The sequence below is a fragment of the Neovison vison genome, chromosome 4, assembly GCF_020171115.1.
Source record: "Neovison vison isolate M4711 chromosome 4, ASM_NN_V1, whole genome shotgun sequence".
NCBI classification, from domain to species: Eukaryota; Metazoa; Chordata; class Mammalia; order Carnivora; family Mustelidae; genus Neogale; species Neogale vison.
In genome coordinates this window covers 199,143,408-199,166,205 of record NC_058094.1, presented here as the reverse complement: position 1 = coordinate 199,166,205, position 22,798 = coordinate 199,143,408, and the positions used below count along the sequence as shown (strand labels likewise).

Sequence of the window (22,798 nt, the reverse complement as noted above, 5' to 3'; positions counted from 1 at the left end):
AAAAATGCATTTAAAATATTTTATTGTATTTATCCTGCATAAGAATAATATTACACTCTTGAAATGATTGAGAGAAATGCAAAAATGAAGCTTAATTTTATGAAATAAAGTAAGTCTGTTGACATTTCTGCATGTCAATGTTGTGAAGAATTCTAAACTAGTCTTTGTTAAATGCTTTAGCACATCAGAAAAGAAACCATATTTTAAAAACTTTATATTTTAATACTTCCAAACAGTAAGCAAAACACTTAAATATTGCTATCTAAACTACTCAAAATTTTATGTAGTACTATTAGAAAATGACATTTAAAACCATTATTTTGGCAGCACTGAAATGTATACAATTTTTTTTTTTTGCATAAGGAGTTGTAAAGAGTATAGCAAATTATGTACTCCATTAGTGAGGCTTATCACTGAGAGTGAACCTAGAACTTAAAATGTCAAATTAATAAATGGAATGTACCTATCAAATTTAGAAAATGGGGCACTTGGGTGGCTCAGTTGGTTAAGTGATTGCCTTTGGCTCAGGTTGTGATCCTGGAGTCCCGGGATCAAATCCCACATCAGGCTCCCTGCTTGGCGGGGAGTCTGCTTCTCCCTCTGACCCTCCCTCTTCTCAAGTTCTCTATCTCTCTCTCTCTATCTCTCAAAAAAAAAAAAAAAAATCTTTTTAAAAAAATTTACAAAATGAAATTTTCAACTCATCATCTTCCATATAGTCTAGTTGCTTAAAGTGACCCCAAGACAGACTGTTCTAGTTACCCACAGCATAGTCAAATATCCCTGACCAAGAACAAGTTCGTCTTAACAGTGGGCACTGATCCATAGCATGTAAGCAGACACCCGTTCAGTTCAGCGGGTTAGGACATTTTCTGATGAGACAGAAAGGTGGCTAGTGCAGACACCTGCATTATGGCAAGTTTTGCAACCACTGAAATGCTGTTACTGAATAGATGATGTGGCCAGATAATATTATAAGTTACTAATTCCTTGTCCCTCACAGGTTCTCTAACTGGCACATTCTACTTCCACTGCTTTTTAAAGGAGAAGCCACAACAGAACCAGAGTGGAAAAAATGAATTTTGGTCCTTCAAGTTTCAAAAATTGGCTTTTGGAACCAGTGATGGATAGTTTGAAAAATTTGAGCCACCTGAATATTGGCTATTAAGTTTCAAAAATCAAAGCATGAAAGACTCAAAGCAGTGTTTATGCAAAAACAGTAGCCATAGATGAATTTATGATGGATGAGAAACAGCTCCTCTCTTCACCCCACAATCTGACTCATGAATGGGGCAACAAGAGGACTTAGGTACCAATTCCTTTAAAAAGGAGTCCTGACTTGCAACCAAACTCTAGTTCTATCCTTGAGTAGATTTGGGGAATTTTTGGACACAAGAGGCCTATGCCTTAATATCAAGGTGAAGCCCAGGAATGAGGCATGCCTTAGAGAAACTTCCAGTATGTGGAATAGCATGGAAGCAGTAGAGTGGACATGGGTGCTTGGCATGTCTAGATCCAGACAGCTTTAGACTTCCCTTTATTTCCAGAGTGGTGCTAGATGAAAACCAAATTCCCATCCTTTGGCCCCTCAGGGTCTTCCATGCCTTGGTCATGGGAGAAGTTGAGAGAGAACTCATCAAAGTAAGGCTCATAATCAGGATCAGAAAAACAAAGATGCAGTCTCCATGGACTATACACCTCTAGGTCAAAGAGCAAAGTCAGTGCCTCAGAGACAGCACAGACAAGGGAAACCTAGGGCCAGATGCTCCCTCCCCCAGTGCATTGGCATTCTGTAAACTCCATTCAGAATTTAGATTTACTTCCAGCAGAATTTCTGAACATGCTGAGATTGCTTCTTGTACTCCGCAGCACATGTATTCAAGCAGAAAATAAATTCAACTACAGCAAAAGGAGAGTCATACATCTTACACACTTGATTTCATAGCCAAAGTTTCATGGCTGACCAGGGATGGACCCCAGTTTGGTGGAAACTAAAGCTTAAATAATTCTTCTTATGTGAAAGCAGCAAAATTATGCATTTATAATTAAGTATGAGGCCTCAGAAGGTGTCCATGCAAGAGAGAGGATCTGAAGCTGATCCTCCACAGGCTTCTGGTTGAGGCCACACTGCCTATTACAGTCACCTTATTCAAAGCATTCCTTGTTGTATCCTCCCCATCTAGGGCTTAGCATCAAGCTGTCCCTTAATAAATCTTTGTTAAGGATGAGTGACCCCATTGTTCTACCTCATCTGCAGAAAGCAATATCTGGGCTGGGTGAATGACAGTGCTGAGTCCCTCAGTAGGCAATGGAGGCAGCCATTGTACCTTTCAGCTTCTCAGTCTGAAAATAGACATTGCTATTTGGATTTGAAGGAAATGGCAGCATACCAAACTATTTTTAGTCTCATCTAGTTGTTTTTAGTTGAGCTTTTTATTTTAACTTAATCCTTTTTCTTTTTTTTTATTTCTTTTTTTTCCAATTTATTTATTTTCAGAAAAACATTGTTCATTATTTTTTCACCACACCCAGTGCTCCATGCAAGCCATGCCCTCTATAATACCCACCACCTGGTACCCCAACCTCCCACCCCCCCGTCACTTCAAACCCCTCAGATTGTTTTTCAGGGTCCATAGTCTCTCATGGTTCACCTCCCCTTCCAATTTACCCTAATTTAGAATCTATTAACACTGTCAGGTGATATGTAAAAACCACTGTGCCACTGGACGGAAATTCAGATTTGGTAATTCTCAGAGTGCCTGTAGACTATGGACGAGCTGCCTCTTCCTGGGCAGTGAAGGGTGTTCCTGAGGAGGAATGAGGAACAGTTCTGCCTGGCCCTCTGATAGGAAAAGTCTCAAAGTAGCCATTACCAGCTTAGGTGAGAGCATTTGTCTTAGATTTTCAGAAACTAAAGATGAAGACAAAATGAGACTCAGACGCTGAGATGTTCAACCTGTTCTTCATGTGAAGAGGAAAACCTGAGATCATCTGTACAGACTTCTATAAAATTAAAGTTTAGCCAAAATGAGGTGGGATTTTTACTTGAGAAATGGCTGCTTTAAATTTCTGGTTTTGCTAAAAATAATAATAAACTAGTTAATTAATCTCTGGCTTTGTTATTTAAATTTATTATGCTCCAAAACTTCTCCCAAATCAATCTTTAACACCGAATCTCATTATCTTTATAATAACGTCTCAAGTTTCTAATCTAAGCATCAGAAGAACAAAGTCTTTAGGCAATGTGATGGTTAATGAAAAGAAAGCCCCACAGCCTTATGACAACCTTATTTTATAAGTGATGTGTACAGTGTGTGTGGGGGGAGTGATTCTTGACTTTCCTTTTCCCTCTCTGTTGATGGTGAGTGAAGAAAATTCTTAAAAACCTTTTTTAGAATAATTTAGAAAGCCAGACTCCCCTCCTCCACAAAAATATTTGCTCTATTTTCTTTTATCCTTTGGTTTGTGTAAAAAACAGCGCATTAAAATTATGCATGGACATCAAAACTATATGCTTAACACCAGAAGAGTCATGATAATAAAAAATATATTTCCTAAGCCCGACGTCTAGTGGGCAACACTTACAGAGATTTCACAACTGGTTTTTATAGGAGAATCACAAGAAATAAATGTGAGAAGAATCATTGGGAAAACTGATACAAGGTGAAGAACTTCACACATTGTATTTTCGAACAATGAAGTATACAAAAGGGAGGTTTTACATCGTAGATCTTTCCTGCTAGGTCCAAACGAAATGTTTTTCAGGACTCACTAATACAACCTGTGACCCAAAGCCACATTACAGTCATTAGCATAATCTTTAGGTCATGCACACAGACTTATGAGATAATGGTTATCATGTAAATATTTTCTCTGCCTAAAACATATTCCTGAAACTTTAGTCTATCCTTCTGTGTCTATCACTTATGCTCCTAGAGCATTCAAAAAGTCAGTCAAGGACTGCATTGTTATAAATTATTAACAGCATAAGTGAGCTACTTATAGTGTACTATACACTCTAAGTCTTTGTAAATTATTATAGCCTGCTAGCTACACAAACTGTTTACTGCAAACCTGTGGTAAATCACATAGCAAATAGATATTACCTTTTCTGACCGCAAGAAGTAATAGAAATGGTGTTCTTTAAATAAGAGAAGGAAAGTCCATCACAGCTAATGACAAAAGGAATAACCTAAGAAACACAGAGGTATCAAATATTTTGGTGTCTATTTTCGGTAATTAACAATGTCAGTAATCATGGTTATACAAAGTGTGCCAAAAGGCAGGAAAAACTCTTAAATTTTAATTTGAAAAATATCATATCACTTACTGAATCTACTACTCACACTTGAACTTTACACTCTGTCTGGTATTACTATTTTTTAAAAGCAATGACAAGCCATCAGCAAGTACTTAATGAATAAAATTGAGTCCATGTGGTATCCATTACAAGTATTTCAAAGAAAATCTCAGGAAGAGGGGTCTAAAGTATCATATCAAAATATTTTTTCAAGGACAGAAAAACAAAGAAAGATATGATATTATACAATTTTAATGAGATTTTCTCTAAACATCTTAATTTTGAAATATTTTGGCTTCCCCAAAGTATTATTACTAAGCATCATCCTTTTATATCCTATTACAGATATATTAGTTAATATATAAGGCAAAAATGATTTGCTGGTGGTCCATCAATTCCAAACTAAATTCTATTCCATAGACCAGAGCTCTATGGACCAATGGTCAAATCCAGCTACATCCAACTGTTTATATTAGTTTTGCCCTACAAAGGTTATAGCTCAGAAAGCTGAAAATAGTAACTATCCAACCCTTTATAGAAATTGTTTGCTGACCTCCTCCTATGACACACACAAAAAGTCAGAGCTAAAATGAATGTTAGAGAGTATCTACTCCAGTGATTCACAAGTCTAGATACACATTGGAATCACCTGGAACACTTTAAAAAATATAGACATCATCTCCAGTCACCCTGCCCCTGACCAGGAGAAATGATTTAATTGATCTTACAGGACCCCCGGTAATCTATATTGTTGTAAACTTTCCTCATGTGTTGTTGAGGTTGAGAACTTCTGATCTAATCCTTTCATTCTTGGTACAAATGAAAAAACCTAAACTCAGGAAGCTAAAGTGACAGTCGCAAAACTCAACAAATTTTCTCAACTTTCCAACACTCCAGCAGTCCTTTATGGCTCTCATAAGCCTCCCCTACAAATTCAAGACTCTAGAGCATCTCAATGGCACTTTCTCTGTTGGCTCTAATAACACACTGGTTCAGTTCTTTGTTCTGCTCCAACAACTGCAGTGGTAAATTACTTAATCAGTGGAGTTTAGGGGTGAAGGACAGTGGCAGGTAAGTCTGATTCCTGTGGACATCTACATCTATGCCAATCAAGACTTGAAATCTTTCATGTGAAAGATTAGATTCAGAACAGAATGTCAGAGCTAACATGGACCTTAAAAAATTTTTGTAACCAAACTGTTTCCTTTTACAGAGAGAAATGTGAAGCCCTCAGTGGGGGTGATGACTTGCCTAAGACAACACATCTTGGTGATAAAACAAGAGTGGAATGCAGAGTAGAAGACCCACTCTGTAGGACAGAAAGGACATGTTTGGAGGAAAAGAAGTCTTGGGACAGATGTCATGAATGGAAAACATGCTACAAAGCCTCATGAGGACAGAAAAACAAAGAAAGATATGATCAACGGACCACTGAAGAAAGGGGGAAAGAGGAGAACTGAATTCTCCCCTCAAATTCTCAAATTCTTGGAGCAAAACTGGATTCAATACTAGAGAACTGGGCATCAGATGCAACAAAGAGAAGCCAGGTTCCCCTTTTTTGTTCTCTTGTTGGTTACTGTACCATCAGTCACTTGATCTTTACTGGAATCCAAAACAAAAACAAAAAACAAAAAACAACAGAGGTAATAAAAGGATAAAGGAGAAACAGAGGGAGTCTCTATTGACACAAAACTCTTCTCAGATTGCATCACTCTTGCAAGAACTTTCTGGAGCCTCATTAACTGGAATCTAAATGTTAGCCCTGCAGATACACTGTTTTCCCTCTCATCCTGGTGGTTTCCTTCCCCTTGTCTTGTTAGGAACACATAGTACAATAGGCATGTCTTATCTGCTGCTGTAGTTAGAGAATTAAGGAAGCAGGATACTATTCACATGCTCAGATCTTTTAGTTGTGCTCACTAAGTGGTAGACATTCCTGAAAAATACATGAACTGTCAACTGCCTCATTCAAACCGACTTTGAGTGTGGGTAATCCACCAGTCACCAGATAGCTTGATATTGCTATGTCTGAAACATCACCTCTGCACCCATTCTAACTCTTATTTATTTAATTATCATTCATTCATGGATTCAGAAATATAGGTATACGCATTGCCTGTTTAAGATATGTAATTGCTTACATAGCTAAAAATAGGACAAAAAGACACCTAAGGGTACTAAAAATGGCAGGTATCTTGTGAGTCCAAAGAAAATAAATTAGTACACAGATTCGTTAAGAATATAAAAAACTGGGTCTCGGAGTGGCTCAGTCAGTTAAGTGTCTGCCTTTAGATCAGGTCATGATCTCGGAGTCCTCGGATGGAGCCCCACATTGGGCTCCCTGCCCTGAGGGGAGTCTGCTTCTTCCTCTAACTCCACCCCTCCCCTGGCTTGTTCTCTTTCTCTGTCTCTTATTCACTCTCTCTCAAATGAATAAATAAAATCTGCTTTAAAAAAATACAAAAATTTAAAACAGTGGCTTTAGCAATAACAAATGTAATTCATTTAGTACTTGAGGTATGGAGTTAAAAGGAATTAATACTTCTTTTTCACCCCATCTACAGAATGGTATAAAATACACAAATCAAATAAATAAACAGACATATACACATATACACATTTATATACATAAATGAAGAGTGAATTTGAAATAACAGTATTTAAAATATCATGATATCAACTGAAATAACTGGAAATTCCCTATAACGGGGGTTTTCAGTGGGAATTATTAAATTTGACTTTCTGGCAATTTTACTATTTTTTTTTAATTTCTGGGTGACTCACAGCCTACTAATCTGTATCATTCATAAGGTGACAATGTTCAGATGATTTTTCTTTCCAAACTAATATATAAAGCCAGACAAATTAGTAGGTAGAACATAAGTTTTATTCCCTTTTAATGGTCTCATGATACCACATGTTGTATTTTGAGGAGATTCTAGATAAGAACTTAGGCCCCAAAATGTCAAGTTTACTGAAAGACATTCTTATCACTGTGCTTTCTAAACACAGAGAGGCATCAAGTTGTAGTGTATCTTCAGAGAGTCTGGTTTAGACTAGAGATATGAATGAGTGATTGAGAGATGGTTTCTATAGCACAGCGTTAGATGGCAGCAGCTAGAGAGAAGACAGAAGAGGGCTGGAATATAGCTAATGGTCAGAGTCCTGTAAGAAGAGGAGGGGCCAGCAAAGAGAAGTAAGGAGGAGGAACCCAAGAGGTAGCAGAGACTGGCAGGAGGATCATCATGGTGTGAGAGAAGAAAGTATCCAGAAGAAGGATTCGTCTATGGCATAAGTACTGCTGAGAGGGTAAGGGAGACAAGGACATTGGATCTGGCAAAATATTTGCCATGAGTCATGGGGCTGATGCAAACAAAGAGAAGTAGGCTCTGGCAAGAATGGGAAGGAGGAAATGGAGACAGGCCCTCTTTCAAGAAGTTGGGCTATAAATAGATCAAAGAAAAGAGGTGCAAGTTATACATCAAGGGAAGGGAGTTTTATGATGGGGACAGAGGTCCCACAAAGAGCAGTTAATTGCGTGTTACTCGCCTTTAAATAGGAATAAAGACATAGAGGGAAGGTAGGGCATATGAGTAGAGGTGAACAGGCTGGTGCAACTGGTAGAGAGAAATAAGGAAATTCTTGTTGGTTGCATCTGGTTTTTTCTATGATGTAGCAAGGTCATTGGCTGAGAGTGCAGGAGGTAGAATCACCAGAGCTCCCAAGAAAAGATAAGAAGTAAGGAGGGGAAAGAACTATCTTAGGGAATATAATGAAGAATTTATTAGGAATATGTAATCAAAGGGTTTTTGGTCAGCTTTGAGTGCTGATAACTGAGATGTGCAGTCAGTTACAAAGTGACATGAAGTAACAATGAGGAGGTGTTATCATCCAAATATTACCCTTACTGGCTGAAAGCTAATAAAATCCAGGCACCTGGGTGTAAGCAAATGATGCGCAGTAAAAGAAAAGTCATTCTGCCGTTTTATAACTTCATAGTTCTGTTTATGTTTGATTCTGTGCCCGTATCTAAACTAGGCTAAAGAGGTAAATGAAATACTCTTTCTAAGTCTAGTTTTGTTTTTTGTTTTTTTTTTTCAGAGTAGCCCTGCACTGGAAAACTGGAAGTCCATATCATACAAAACACCCTCTTCACTGCATTTAAACTCAGATCTAAATTCAGTTAAGACATTCAGTAATGTAACATGAGAACACAGTGAATTTCTCCTTCAGAGGTCACAAGGACCTTCTGTGTTAATACCACATAGATGTAGAATTTGAGGGCACAGCTATCTCCCCTCCTACCCACAACATATGCCAGGTGAGAACAACAAGATTACTGTACAACTTTAGTAGGGGTAGAGGTAAAAAAGGGAATTAATATTAATAACTAGATGAATGTCCACAGGGGCCCAGGAAAGACCGCTTGTATATTTGGCAGGGAAATGAAAACTAACATGATCACTTTGATATTTAAACAAAAGAACATGACTTTTTAAAATGAGATCAAATGCAAATATTGATACTTTTCATAGGCTGTATTAAAATATAATAGTTCTTTGCAAAATTCTTTCATGCCATAAGATCAAAGACACAATGTCAAAGCACAGGGTTACAAAGCTCAGGAATGCCCATGAGAAAAACTTAGAGAAGTCAACATACCTTAAACAAACTATTTTTTTTTTACACTAAACTTTAATGGAGATTGGACAAACAGAATAGAAATGTACCAGACAAAGGTTTCAGCATCAAATATATACAGGTTGTTTCATAAACCAAGAAAATTAATATAGCAAAGGAACTGTGCATATACTAGGTGAAGAGATATTTTTAGATAAAGAAGTAAAGTACACGAGGATTTTAATTGTAAAGTCAAAGTTGTAGAAAATTTGAACAAAAAAATAAATGCAAGCACAATACTGATTTATTCCTCTCCTGTTATTTTCCAACAGAAATATTTCTTTTTTTTTTAAATTTTATTTACTCTCACTTTTATTTATACTCACTCTCTCAGAGAGAATGAACACAAGTGGTGAGAATGGCAGGCAAAGGGAGAGGGGAGAAACAGACTCCCTGCTGTGCAGGGAACCCAATGTTCCCTGCTCCATCGCAAGACCCAGGGATCATGACCAGAGCCAAAGGGAGATGCTTAATGACTGAGTCCCTCAAAAGCCCCTCAACAGAAATATTTCTAAGAATATGGGACCCAACTTTAAAAGTGTTAAGAGTTAAGTGAGGAAATAAATGGAGTCACAGAAAAAGCTAGCCAACCCCCCAAAAAATAACATTCAAGGAAAAGAGAGAAACCTTACTATAAATCATCTTAGGGTTAAATTACATTTCAATAAATTAATAAAATGCTTTGCTTAAATAAAATATTAGATACATGGGCAGGCATAAGGCATGAAAAGTTGTTTTTTTCCCCAAAGATATTGTTTTATAATGATATTTGTTCTTTTTTTTTAAAAAAGATTTTTATTTATTTATTTGAGAGAAAGAATGAGAGCATGAGAACAGTAGGAGGGGCAGGGAGAGTGACAAGCAGACTCCTCGCTGAGGGCAGAGCCCAATTCTGGGCTCTATCTCTTGACCCTGAGATCATGACCTGAGTCAAAATCAAGAGTCCGCCACTTAACCGACTGAGCCACTCAGGTATGCCATGATGATATTTCTTCTGATAGGAATTGGTTATAAAATTTTCACAGCTGAATGAACATGTGCATTCTGGGAACATGGGACCTATTAGGAGACTGGAGAAGGAATCTAGGCAAAAAGTGTAATGATGATGTTATATGTATGGTCATTTTCAACTTGGCTGTCTAGCCCCTCTGCAAACGCAGAAATGGATGACTGATTTTTAAGTACACTATTCCCGGCAGACTAATCAAAGTTGACAATGCAGCTATTCTTGAAAATCGTGTATTTTTTTAACTAACAGTGGGAAATCTGTCCTTCCTTTTACCTCTCATTCTTGCTGCCATGGGATCTGTGCCCCTGACACAGTTTTCACTCAGTTATATACTACAGCAGGCTCTGCATTCTGGAGACCCAAGACAAGAAAAACAATGAAACCAAAACATGGTCTTTGTACCCACTAATAAAGTATATAAGTGTGTGGGGATATTGGCCCAAAGAGAGAGAGAAAAAGCAAAAAGAAACACTCTAGGGGTGCCTGGGTGGCTCAGTGGGTTAAGCCTCTGCCTTCGGCTCAAGTCATGATCTCAGGGTCCTGGGATGAAGCCCCAAATCGGGCTCTCCGCTTGGAGGGGGACCTGCCTCCCCCTCTCTCTCTGCTGGCCTCCCTGTCTGCTTGTGATCTCTCTCTCTCTCTCTGTGTCAAATAAATAAATAAATAAATAAAATCTTAAAAGAAAAAAAAAAAAGAAACACTCTAGGAATGAGAAAGGAAATATCACTAACACTGGAAATTTAAAAACTAAGAAATAAAAAAAGAATACTATGAAAAAGATAATGCTGATGAACTGGAAAACCCAAGACAGGGAAGGGTTTCTTAAACAAGATACCAAAAGATAAAGGGTAAGATTAATGAAATTAACTTCGTTAAACTTAGTAGCTTCTTTTCATCAAAAGATACTATAAGCTAAGCCACTGACTAGAGGACCATGTTTAAAATATACAAAATCGACAACCCAGAATTCATAAACTTTCATGAATCAATTAAGAAAAAATTCAGCCTACTACAAAAATGGGCAATTGACAGAAACAAATAATTAACAGAAGAGGAAGCCCATAAGCCAATAAATATGTGTTAAGCAGTCCTATCTCTTTAGTAGTCACTTCACATCCATCCGATTGCCAAAACTAAAAGGTCTGACAACCTGCTGAAACTGTGGACCGATGAGAATTCTTAAACTCTCTTGATGGGAGTATAAATTTATACAAGATATCTGAGAATAATTGGGGACCATCTGGTAAAGCTGAATGTGGGTGAATTCTATAACCCAGTATAGCCATTCCTGTGTATCCATCCCTTGACAAGGGTTTTTCACTGCAGCATAAGATCTTGACTGTGGCTGTCTATGTGGAGAAAGGAAGAGATACAGGTCTAAACTGAGATACATAGTAGTCTTTGATTCTTCTGTGATGTTTTATTCCTTAAGCTGGGTGTTGGATATGTAGTCCTCTCTTATGTCATTATCTATGCTTTTTGGTTTGTCCAAATTTTTTCATAAAAGTTAAAAAATAATAATTACTTACCAAGCTATCCACATCTATGCTGGAGTTTACAGCCCATTGCAATGTACCCATGATATTCATGGCTAACGTTAGAATAATACCAACTGCTCCTACTCCTTCACCTATAGGTGGGGAAAAATTATAAACAGGCTTTATGTTATTCTCTCTGCTGTGAACCTCTTTATGCTTCTCCTAGGGCATGCATCATATCATAGTTACATTCCAATTTTGTGCTAATTTTAACCATCTTTCATCTCAGTTCACCACAGCATCTACCACTAGTAATAATATCTTGCATATAGTTAAGTAATAAACCAATGTTTTAAGTTAAAGAGTGACTGGGACCCCCTGGGTGGCTCAATTGGTTGAGCAACTGCCTTCAGCTCAGGTCATGATCCTGGAGTCCGGGGATTGAGTCCCACATCGGGCTCCCTGCTCGGCACGGAGTCTGCTCTCCCTCTGACCTCTCCCCTCTCACTCTCTCTCTCTCTCAAATAAATAAATATTAAAAAAAAAAATAAATTAAAGAGTGACTATTAGGAAAGAGTTGCCCTTTAAAAAAAATGTGTCAGGTATTGAAGGGGCTGCTGGTGTCAGGTAAATACCACAGTCATCTCTTCTACTACTCCTCTGTTGGTAATAATACCTTCAAAGTCTACAATGGGCAATGACAAAAAACTTCTATGTCTGGATGAGGTCCTCCACAAAGAAGTCAAAAGCACGAGGACACCTGGGTGGCTCAGCTGGTTAAGTGACTGCCTTCAGCTCAGGTCATGATCCTGGAGTCCCAGGATTGAGTCCCGCATTGGGCTCCCTGCTCAGTGGGGAGTCTGCTTCTCCCTCTGACCTTCCCCCCCACCATCTCTCTCTCTCTTTCTCTCTCTCCCAAAAAAATAAAGTCTTTTAAAAAAAGTCAAAATCAGGAGAAAGGTTTGAGCAGCATCCATTTGATGATTAGATATGTCTCCTGCCTTGGTGAGGAGAACTTTCTCTACTAAGCAGACACTTTGGGGTACAAAGTGGACTTAGGGTTTCATGAGGAAGTCAAAACTCATGGGTCTGCCATTGAGAAAGGGAGAAAACTGCCTTTTATATTAAAAAAAAAAACAAACGACCAGTTTGCCCAGGATGAATAATACTTAAGTGTTTAATTAGAATACATAGCTTCTATGTATGGGGCTGGAGAGAACCACTAATTTATGACTATAAAAATTTTCTAACAGAAACGTTTTTAAAACTTTAGGTTATCAAGTCTCCATTGAGAGTCAGACCTGGAAAGTGTACTATAGGATAAGATCATTACTGGGTTCTAAACTTGTAATTTGTAATTTGGCGTTTGTAATTTGTCCTATTATTAATTGAAATTTTTTCTTCCACATTTCCTCTGACAGAAGACAAACCATACACAGTAGGCATGTGCTTTTAATACTAAATCATTTATTCCAAATAGGTAAGATTTATCAGAACCCCAGTATATTACTCATTCTGAAGATTAAGATGAGAGTAAGATAAAATTTTAATATGAACAAGAATAAATAATATAATATTTATGGGTATTTAATAGGAACCAGCACTATACCAAATGTTTTACACAAATTATCTCATTTAATAGTCACCCAAACTATATGATAGATAGGTACTGTTATCCTGTGTATTTACAATATGAGGAAAATGAGGGCCTTAGAGAAGCTAACTAGTATGTACAAGTTATCACAGCTGAAGACTAGAAGAAGCAGGATTGCTATTCATCAGGTGGCTAACATTCACTCTGGCTTAGAATCAGGTTTGACTTACTGGTCCTGAACTAAAGTGATCTGTCAATGTTTTGACTACCGCCCTACTATATCAGGACTTAATCAGATCCTTAACCACGATTTTACAGCACATGACACACTGTTAACAAATCTTCATCCATTCAGCCCTCTTTGATCTTGTTTCAAATAACTTAAAGGAAAAATTTTAAAATTCTGAGCCTAAGAAGAAAATTGACTATAGTATTAAGGATTTTAGTTCATTTGCCTGCTCACTTATATTCATCACAGAGAGTCATTTCCCACTGCGAGTTGAGAAAAAGATGGATGTGGGGAACCCACTCCTCTCACAGCAGTCAAGGTGAGCCTGTTTTCTGTTCTTTCCAGTACTCTGTACCTGGTCAAAGGAACGCTGCTGTTAACTTAAGGGGCCATAGGCAGTCACTGTGGCACAGCTCTGGTTCCCCCAGAAAACCAGTCATCAGAGAGAGAGATAGAATACAGGAAGCAGCCACAGAGGACTACACTCAGGCAGCATCCAGCCACAAGAGATGAGGATGTCTCCTCTGTTACCTCTGGAGACCCAGCATGTTCCTGCCCTGGGCTTCACAGGACCCTCCTGGGATTCCAGCCTGTGCTTCCTTCTGTTAGAGAAGGATTCTATTTCTAACAACTGAACGATCCCTCAGATTTGGAAGGTGCTCTGAATCTGTCCACTGTGGCATGTATAAGCTATTTCAACACTTTTAGCTCAGTTAATTCAGCTTCTTAACTTAGAAGAACTCATTTGTTCATACAGAGTTTCATTGTACTTATGGTGAAAAGTTCTGTGTATTTCACCCAAAGATCTTAAAATTCAAGATCTTAAAATTCAAGACATTATTTTTTTAAGAATATGGTACTTCTGGGCATCTGGGTGGCTCAGTTGTTAAGCATCTGCCTTCAGCAGAGTCATGATCCCACCCTCCTGGGATCAAGCCGTGCATCAGGCTCCCTGCTCGGTGGGGAGCTCACTTCTCCCTCTCCAGCTCCCCCATGCTTTTCTCTCTGTCATAAATAAATAAAAATCTTAACAAAAGCAAACAAAAAAAAAAGAATATAGTACTTCTATCTAAGTTATTCACTCCTGTGGTAGTTTTTCATCATGTAAAATTCACATTAGGATAGTGAATTGCACAACTGGTAGTAAAAAGAAACAAATTTACTAGGGTGGGGGCATTTTGTGTGCACATGTGTATAAACAGGGATGTTTCTTTCCCCCATTCAGAAAGAACTTGAATAAATGAAATCTATAATTTTTGATACCAGGATTCTTTACCAATATGAGAGTCAAAAGATGATTTTTTTTCTTTCAATCACAGATTTGTATCTGACCCTCTCTGTGTCTTTTTCAAACTGTAAAGCTAAAATAATAGAGCTCTCATTCAAAGAAATTATTTGTCCCACAATAAATGAACTTTCAGATTAATAAACTCCCTCCAAAATCTATTTAAAGGTATCTAAAATGTTCAACCAATGAGAATGTAGCATTTTAGGGTTGACAAAGTTTTAAATTAAATGGCCAATTCAATAGTTAACAAGTTCATATTACCTGTTGTTAAAATGGAAATGAAGGTAATAGCAATGAAGAATATGACAAAAATAATTTCCATTCTCATTTGGAACCAGCGTAGTGTGGATAGGTACAAGAACCAGTTGGCAGTATGTAAGTTCAGAGCCTTGTGAAATAGAGTTTCGAAGTAAGGCTGACGTCCAAAGGCCCGAAGTGTCCATAGTCCTTTCAAGCTTGTGACAAGATGAGTGAAAATTGGACTCCTGCCTGCGAAACAGTCCATAGAAAACAATGCAAATGATGTAGCGACATAATGCAAATTCTTACTACCAGGTACCTGAAACAGATTAGCTTAAGGAAGAGTAATCATTCACCAAAATCATTGATTAGATGTTTTTCATACTGGTGCCATACTTTGAATAGTTGTCTTTTTTTTTAATCTTAAATGAATTAGTCTCCTTTGTTACTTGGCCACCATGGATGGGAGCTTATTATAAAATCAATACCATGTTTTATTTATATTTCTTGGCTACCCTAGCTAATCCTAAATTTTAACAATTAATTTATTAATTTATTCTAAATTAATCACTGCTGAGAGAAAATGTCCTTTTTTTTAAAGACAATTTATTTACGTTTATATGAGTTCAATTAGATAATAATCTCAGAAGAAACACACTGGGTATTTAACTCTGAAAATGCACCAGCAGCAATGCTATTACTGAAAAATGTGCTTCCCAAACAGCTCGAACAGTGCTCAGGGGCACACAAAAAGGTAGCCCCCAGGGGAAAAGAAAGGGTATCTGAAAAATTTTATCCAGTGTTGTTTGGGAACCCAGACAAAACTTTAGTAACAGTAGCACTATCATTTTAAAATTTAATTTATACAATTATGTATATTATATATAAACATCTTACACGCCAGCCCTCATAAGACCACACACTTGTTTTAAAACCAAAATGAAGTCCCATGGTCATTAACAAACACAATCTATGTGTGCTTTGTAATTTACTGTGTCCTTTTGCATACATCTTCTTATTGTGACATAATGTAAGAGTTTAAAAGCAGGGGGAGAAGTGAGAAAAGTAGGTGAATGGTCGAGAATCACAAATAGCCTTTGAAGTCATTTTCCATGGCGAGCATCGTACATGCAGCTTCATACCTTCAGATTCCAGTTGCTTGAGTTGCTGTGAGGTGTGGAGGAAGTAGGCCCTCAGCATAATGAAAGCTGCTATGACGGGCACTGTTGCTAGGAAGATGTAGGGTTGCAAAGCCGAAACTACTGTCACAGCTCCAATCACAATTAGTAACAACTGCAGGATCAGAGAAAGCACTTGGGTGAGTAAATGTTTTCATGTTGCAAAGCACACAAGAGTATGCCAGAGATGTCTTTGTAAAGACCCTTTTCACAATCTGTTCCATTCTTTTTTTTTTTTTTTTAAGATTTTATTTATTTATTTGATAGAGAGAGAGAAAGCAAGAGAGGGAACACCAGCAAGTGAAGTGGGAGAGGAAGAAGCAGGCTTCCCAGTGGAGCTGGGAGCCCTGGATGGGGCTCAATCCCAGGGCTCAATCCCAAGACCCTGGGATCATGACCGGAGCCAAAGGCAGCCTCTTAAAGACTGAGCCATCAGGTGCCCCACTCTGTTCCATTCTTAACAAGAGGCAGCTAACTTCTAGTAGGAAAACACCCATGTGAACATAGTGTTTTTCATAAGCTCTATCAAAATCAAAATATTTGTCAGGTTGCTTAGAATAACATTCTGAAGTTTTGAAAACATAGTGTTCTTGGATATCAGGATATTCTCATTTCCCATATGCCTTAAAATGCTGTATGATAAATAATCATAGATGAGTATGATATTTTTTTCCCTAGCCTGGTCTTCTTTCAAAATAATGTTTTTTAATTTTGAAATAGTTTTGGCATAAATATGAAATTTTAGGATTAATTTATTCAGACAATTTCTGAAAATCAGGCATTCAATCAGGCAATCTGGGAGCTCTTTGAGTCAGAAAGATCTGGTTTAAGTGAAGGCTTTGTCATTTAGACAAGCTACTTAGTTTTTCCAAACACAGTTGACTCATGCTTAAGGTTTTTAAAAATTATATTTAATACAGTTTACTCCCCTCCCCAACACTTCTATTCCCACTCCTCAAAATAATTAGAAATGACCTAAAGACTCAAAAAAAGATTTTCGGGATATGGCTGATTTACTTTTATATGCTGTCAAAATGAACTTAGAGCTTTAGTCAGACCCATCAGAGATATCTCTTTACATTATCCACCAAAACACTGGAGCCCATGGCAGTCTCAGAAACACGCTAACCATTTTGGTGTTCTTCCGAATCAAGTGAAAAGTTTATATTCTCGTATTTCTACATGACACTAAGTCCATACACTTTTTTTTTTAAAAATCCATACACTTTAAAAAGAAAAAAAAGTCTGTTAACATTTGCTCCATAATAACCCACGTGAATAAAATACAAATAAAGTAATGTCACAACAAATGTTAAAAAAATAAACTTAGGGGCGCTTGGGTGGCTCAGTGGGTTAAAGCCTCTGCCTTCGGCTCAGGTCATGATCCCAGGGTCCTGGGATCGAGTCCCACATCTGGCTCTCTGCTCAGCAGGGAGCCTGCTTCGTCCTCTCTCTCTGCCTGCTTTTCTGCCTACTTATGATCTCTGTCTGTCAAATAAAGAAATGAAATCTTTAAAAAAATAAAAATAATTTAAAAAATAAACTTATTAGAACATCCATATGATAATCAATGAGCCAATTCTCTACCAATTTCTATGGGTGACACATGCATATTTCTAAATGATGCAGTGAAATGCAGAACATTTTGGAAGACGTCATTGGGGATAAGGGTATAGCTAACAGCTACATAAATCTTCTTTGAGTGGGTTGTTATTTTCATCTAAAACTTCAGATGATGATCTCTCAATGATACCTTTCTAGGGAAAATGCCTCTATGTCTCTAATCAATTCTGCCATACCAGCCCCTCACTCATCAACAAATACTCAGATAAATCTTTACTGTGCGAGTCACTGGCCCAAGTACACATGATGACTCAGTAACCTAAGGACAGTCTTCCCTATTCTATTCTTGCCCTACGAATGCCACCAATACAATAAAAAGGCCCCAAAGACCCTACTTACTTACTTGTCTTACTGACAAGACTTCCTCAGTGACAAACCACAGTTTTTTAACCAAAGACATTTATTTTCCAGAAATAGGATCTTTGCAGGGTGGGGAGAAAAATTAAGTTCGAAGCACAATTAACTAGGGAATATGATTTAATTAAAATGGCCCATCACATTAAGTACCAGTATGTCTAAAAGACAAAAGCTCTTGCACTGGCGTAATAGAAACATTCAAGGACTCCATTAGGATCGGGATTCCTTCACTTGCTGTTAACAGTTGTGAACAGCACTGTGTTTGTTTGGCTTGTGCTATTTTTACCATATAATTCCAATTTGGTACTGTTGGATTATAATATTAGTTAGAGAAAGTGATGGTTCTGTTTTCATGATTGTTGATATGCTAGAGATTCTTAGGACTGAAAATGCAACTATGTTACAATAGAATAGGTAGAACTGGGTAGACCCAAGATGTCATAGAGAAAAACGAGAAAGGTGGGTACAAGTGGAAATTATGAAACACTCACAATATAAGTTTCCAACAATTAGAATCATCCTGAACATAGCTCAAACTGAGACATAAGAGAAAAAGAAGTCTAAACATTGAGAAAAACAATTCTATTCCCTCTCTAAGAGGCCATCCTTAGGAACTGAGGTCAGAAGCTAATAATTTAGCACTGGGGCTTAACTAAAGGCACTGGTGTAATATATTTGATATTCTCATTACAAAAGATACCTTAAATTCTGTTCTAGTTTTTAATTCACAGTGGATAAGAACCCAATCATTTTAGACCAGGTGTATTCATGAGACAACAACAAAATAAATAGAAGGAATTCAAGACAAGATGAAAATATGAACAAAGAATTCTAATTCCTAATCACCCTTACCCAAATCCTAAACTTCTTCAGGAAAAACATTTTTTTCAATAGACAGTAAAGCCTGCAAGGCACCATCCATTCACGGTCCCAGGAATTAGGAAGCACATTCTCACCCCCTGAAGCCAGCTCAGAAGCATTCCTGTCACTGAAGAGCACCTACCACTGCCTGGGAAACTAGAGTGGACAAGAGTGAAGGATCACTCTGAAATCTACAGTAAGTTAATGAATGAATAGAGATAGATATATAAATAAATACCTATTTAAAACAAGGAGATGAATACCAGGTTTGAAATTTAATCCATAAATGAATAAGGTATTAATGGGATTAATAGAATGAGTGATGGGGGGAAGATGTGAAAGACACAGAAGAAATCAATGTAGCAGGACTCTGTGGAATCATATATTGGGATAAGAGAGAAGAAATCTAAAGACCTAAATGTTTTAAGGCTGAAAAGAGAAGATTTTGGTATTTTATAATACATCAGCTTCAATTTAATAAAAAAAAAAATCATTCACCCAAACATGGAGATAAGTAGGATGTTAAGACATGGCTTTTCTCTGTCTCACAAATATACCTGGTCTAAAATGAATTGTTTCTTACCCACTCTGAATTCAAAACTAGGACAAGATTTAAGGTTTCTTTGTGTAACAAGAATATCAACTATATTAAACCAGTGCCTTTAGTTTTGCACACACTGCTAAAATTATTAGCTTCTGACCTCAGCACCTAAGGATGGCCTGGCACATGCGTCAGTATGGGCCATTTCCAGTATGCTAACATGAGGCGAAGAAGTTGAGTACTGAAAGTGACCATCATCAGATTTATCTACCTTATTTTATGGGTTAGAAATAGAATCCAGACCTTCCATTTCCACTATACAATGTTCCAATCCAGAAAGCAAATTTACTAGAACTTATTAAATGTTGGAAAATAGAGTAAACAGAAACTAATTTTTTAAAGGTATGCCTTATTCTGGGCAAAAATCTCTTCCTGGAATGTTCTGAATTGAATAAATTTCTTTAATATGAACATTATTAATATAACCAGAGAAGCTCACAATCTAGACAAGTTTTTTATAATAAAACTGTGATGAATGACTGATTTTTTTTTTAAGATTTTATTTACTTATTTGACAGAGAGTGAGCAAGCACACAGGGAGTAGCAGAGGGAGGGGGAGAAGCTGCCTCCCCACTAAGCAAGGAACTTGATGTAGCGACTTGATCCAAGGACTCCAGGATCATGACCTGAGCTGAAGGCAGACACTTAACCGATTGAGCCACCCAGGTACCCCGAATGACTGATTTTTTTAAAAAAAGATTTTATTTATTTATTGGACAGAGAGAGATCACAAGTAGGCAGAGAAGCAGGCAGAGAGAGAGAAAGGGAAGTAGGCTCCCTGCTGAGCAGAGAGCCCGATGCGGGACACGATCCTAGGACCCTGAGATCATAACCTGAGCCGAAGGCAGTGGCTTAACCCACTGAGCCACCCAGGCGCCCCCGAATGACTGATTTTTAAATAAAATCAAAACTAAGCAGATTTTCCTGCCATTTGGTTATTATATGTTATGTTTCATGTAAAGCCCTCTTCTAAATAAAATAGGGAAATTAAATAAATAAAAGAGCCCTTCCAAAATTACTTGTGAAACCACAACAGATGAATCGAAAAAACATTAGAAGTTGAAGAAAAACTATTCACATTGCTTTAAACAGAAAGGGTTTCAGGCCCATTGCCAGGTTTCTAAAAAGTGTTAATTTATAAAATAGAGACTAAAAAATTTTTTTGTCCCACAGGATTTCTGAAGCAAGCTTCACACTGATTCAGAAAATAGTAAACTAACTAGAATAATAAAAAAAAATTATCAAGGGCCAATTTCTGAATCCTTTTGCAATCATGTCAAGATGTCCATGCTCCAGTTTGTACCTAATTTAATAATACTATATTTGGGACCAGTCCATTACGCTCCTAGAATGAGGAACAGATCAACTGCATTTAAAGACATGGGACATGCTCCTTCAAATGTATGGCACCAAAGCATCAATAAAAGAATTCCAGCAGCAATTACTGAGTTATATCTTTAAACAGAGAAACTGAAGGAAATCCAAAATGCTCATGTGGAACAGTTAATATGTTTAATTGTGCCAATCATTGCAGATGAGGCAAACTGACAATCTCGTTTTTCTGCACCTGCCAATGTCAGTTGTGTATACACACAAATGTGGTAGCCCTTATTTTGTTTTACAGGTCTTCTCTATAAAGTATTATTATGGGGGAGGGGGAAGAGAGAATGACTCATCATAAGATGGGCTGCAATGTTCCAGCTGTCTCTCCAAGAATATCATGGAGACTGTATTTGCTTGACCTAAGCTACAAAGGAAGCTGTTTTCAAACCTGGTCCAATAGCCAAGGTCATTAACTCACACATTCCTTAAGTCCTGCCACTCATAGAGTCCTAATACACATCCCCTAGGTCATCTTCATCTCCATGTTTTCCTTTTTTTCTCATTCTCACTTTCAGTCAATCATCACACCCCAGGGATACACGCTCAGAGCCAGCGGCCTCTTCAAATCTGTTGCCCAGGGACAGTCCTCACTAGGGCTCTTTCCCCTCTCATCTGCTTTGAAATGTATCCGTTCTTCTGTCCTGTATTATGGTCCTTACTGTGAGGATGCTGGCTAGCCAGTCTGGGCTATTATCCATTATTATTGGATAAGATTGGTTGAAACTGTAGCCCATCAAGGAATAGCTTTTTATTTTTAACATGGGCCCCTTGGAGACAGGTGACTTCCATGAAACAGTAATGCCGATTCAAGAATGTCATACTTTGTAGACAGTGATTTGGGGAAAGATGGTCTATTATATCTTTCAAATCATTCCCAAGCACATGGCTATTATATCTAAATGTGGAATTGCCTTAGGTTTGGGTCCGGTAAACAATTCCGACTTATCACTGAATTTACTAAATTTATGCCTATTTTGAAGACTTTTGATATTGACAGAATTAACACAATAGATAGGATTTCAACTCTCAAAAGAAAAATAAGCAAAACTTAATTTACCTCTTTTTCTAATTGTTTTTAAAAGTATGACAAATGTAAAGACACTTAGTAATTCTTATTTTTACAAACCTGGATGAAGTCAAATATGGTAAGGGGCAGAAGATCATCCAAAATTGCTATGTCTTTGGAGAATCTATTAAGAATCCCACCTATAATATAAAGGAAGATAAATTCCACAAAAAAAACCAGTAATCTTGAAAAGACAAATCAAAAGTAATCTTGAAAAGATCAATCTGGATCACAGCAGAAGCATTCAGAACTCAAATAAGGATTAGCATGTAATAAGATAAATAAGAAATCAGAAAAGTTTAGTGTTGTACAAAGCAACTGTGCTCCACTTATGGTCTCCTACTTTTTAAAACTTCATAAAATGCAGACTGAGGTAAGATTCATCCTACTACTACCATCTCACACTTGCAAGCCTGAATTTAATGATAATTTACTAGATATGCTAACACGATTCCCGTACATCTCTATCCCATAATGTGTGGCTCTCCCTCTCCTCTGACTTCTACACCTTTCTGACATACCTAAGCAGAACCCATGGTTACTCTTAATTTCTGCCTGCCTCTTATGTGGACCTTCTTTGTCATGTTCTCTCTTTCCACCCTCTTTACTGGCAATCTAAGCTTTAGCCTGTCTTCTGAATTCCAGACTCATGTTTATAAATCTGATAATTTTTCCTTTCAATGAACAAAAAATATATATGTAGTGTATACTATGTGCCAGGCATAATTCTAGGCACTGAGATAACAGGTGAATAAGCCATGCTCCTTGCCCTTAAGGAATTCATTGTCCAGGTGCAGTTGAAGACACAATTAGATAAAACATCATACAGTACAAAGAAAGTGATATTGAATCTTATCATCCAACCCCCTCATTAACTGCATGATAAAGTCCAAAATTCTTAGTTTAATATT

At 37.4% G+C, this 22,798-nt stretch overlaps 1 protein-coding gene across 2 annotated transcripts in view; it reads right to left on the bottom strand.

Annotated features, from left to right (window-relative positions):
* Positions 1-22,798, bottom strand: part of CFTR (CF transmembrane conductance regulator) — a 170,629-nt gene that overhangs the window by 36,600 nt on the left and 111,231 nt on the right. For both annotated transcript variants that reach the window (XM_044246438.1, XM_044246439.1), the window contains exons 18-21: positions 21,948-22,027; positions 15,961-16,111; positions 14,840-15,067; positions 11,519-11,619 (exon numbers count right to left, since the gene is read on the bottom strand). In XM_044246438.1, the coding sequence (XP_044102373.1) occupies positions 11,519-11,619; positions 14,840-15,067; positions 15,961-16,111; positions 21,948-22,027 (560 nt within the window). The remainder of the gene's footprint in view (positions 1-11,518; positions 11,620-14,839; positions 15,068-15,960; positions 16,112-21,947; positions 22,028-22,798) is intronic.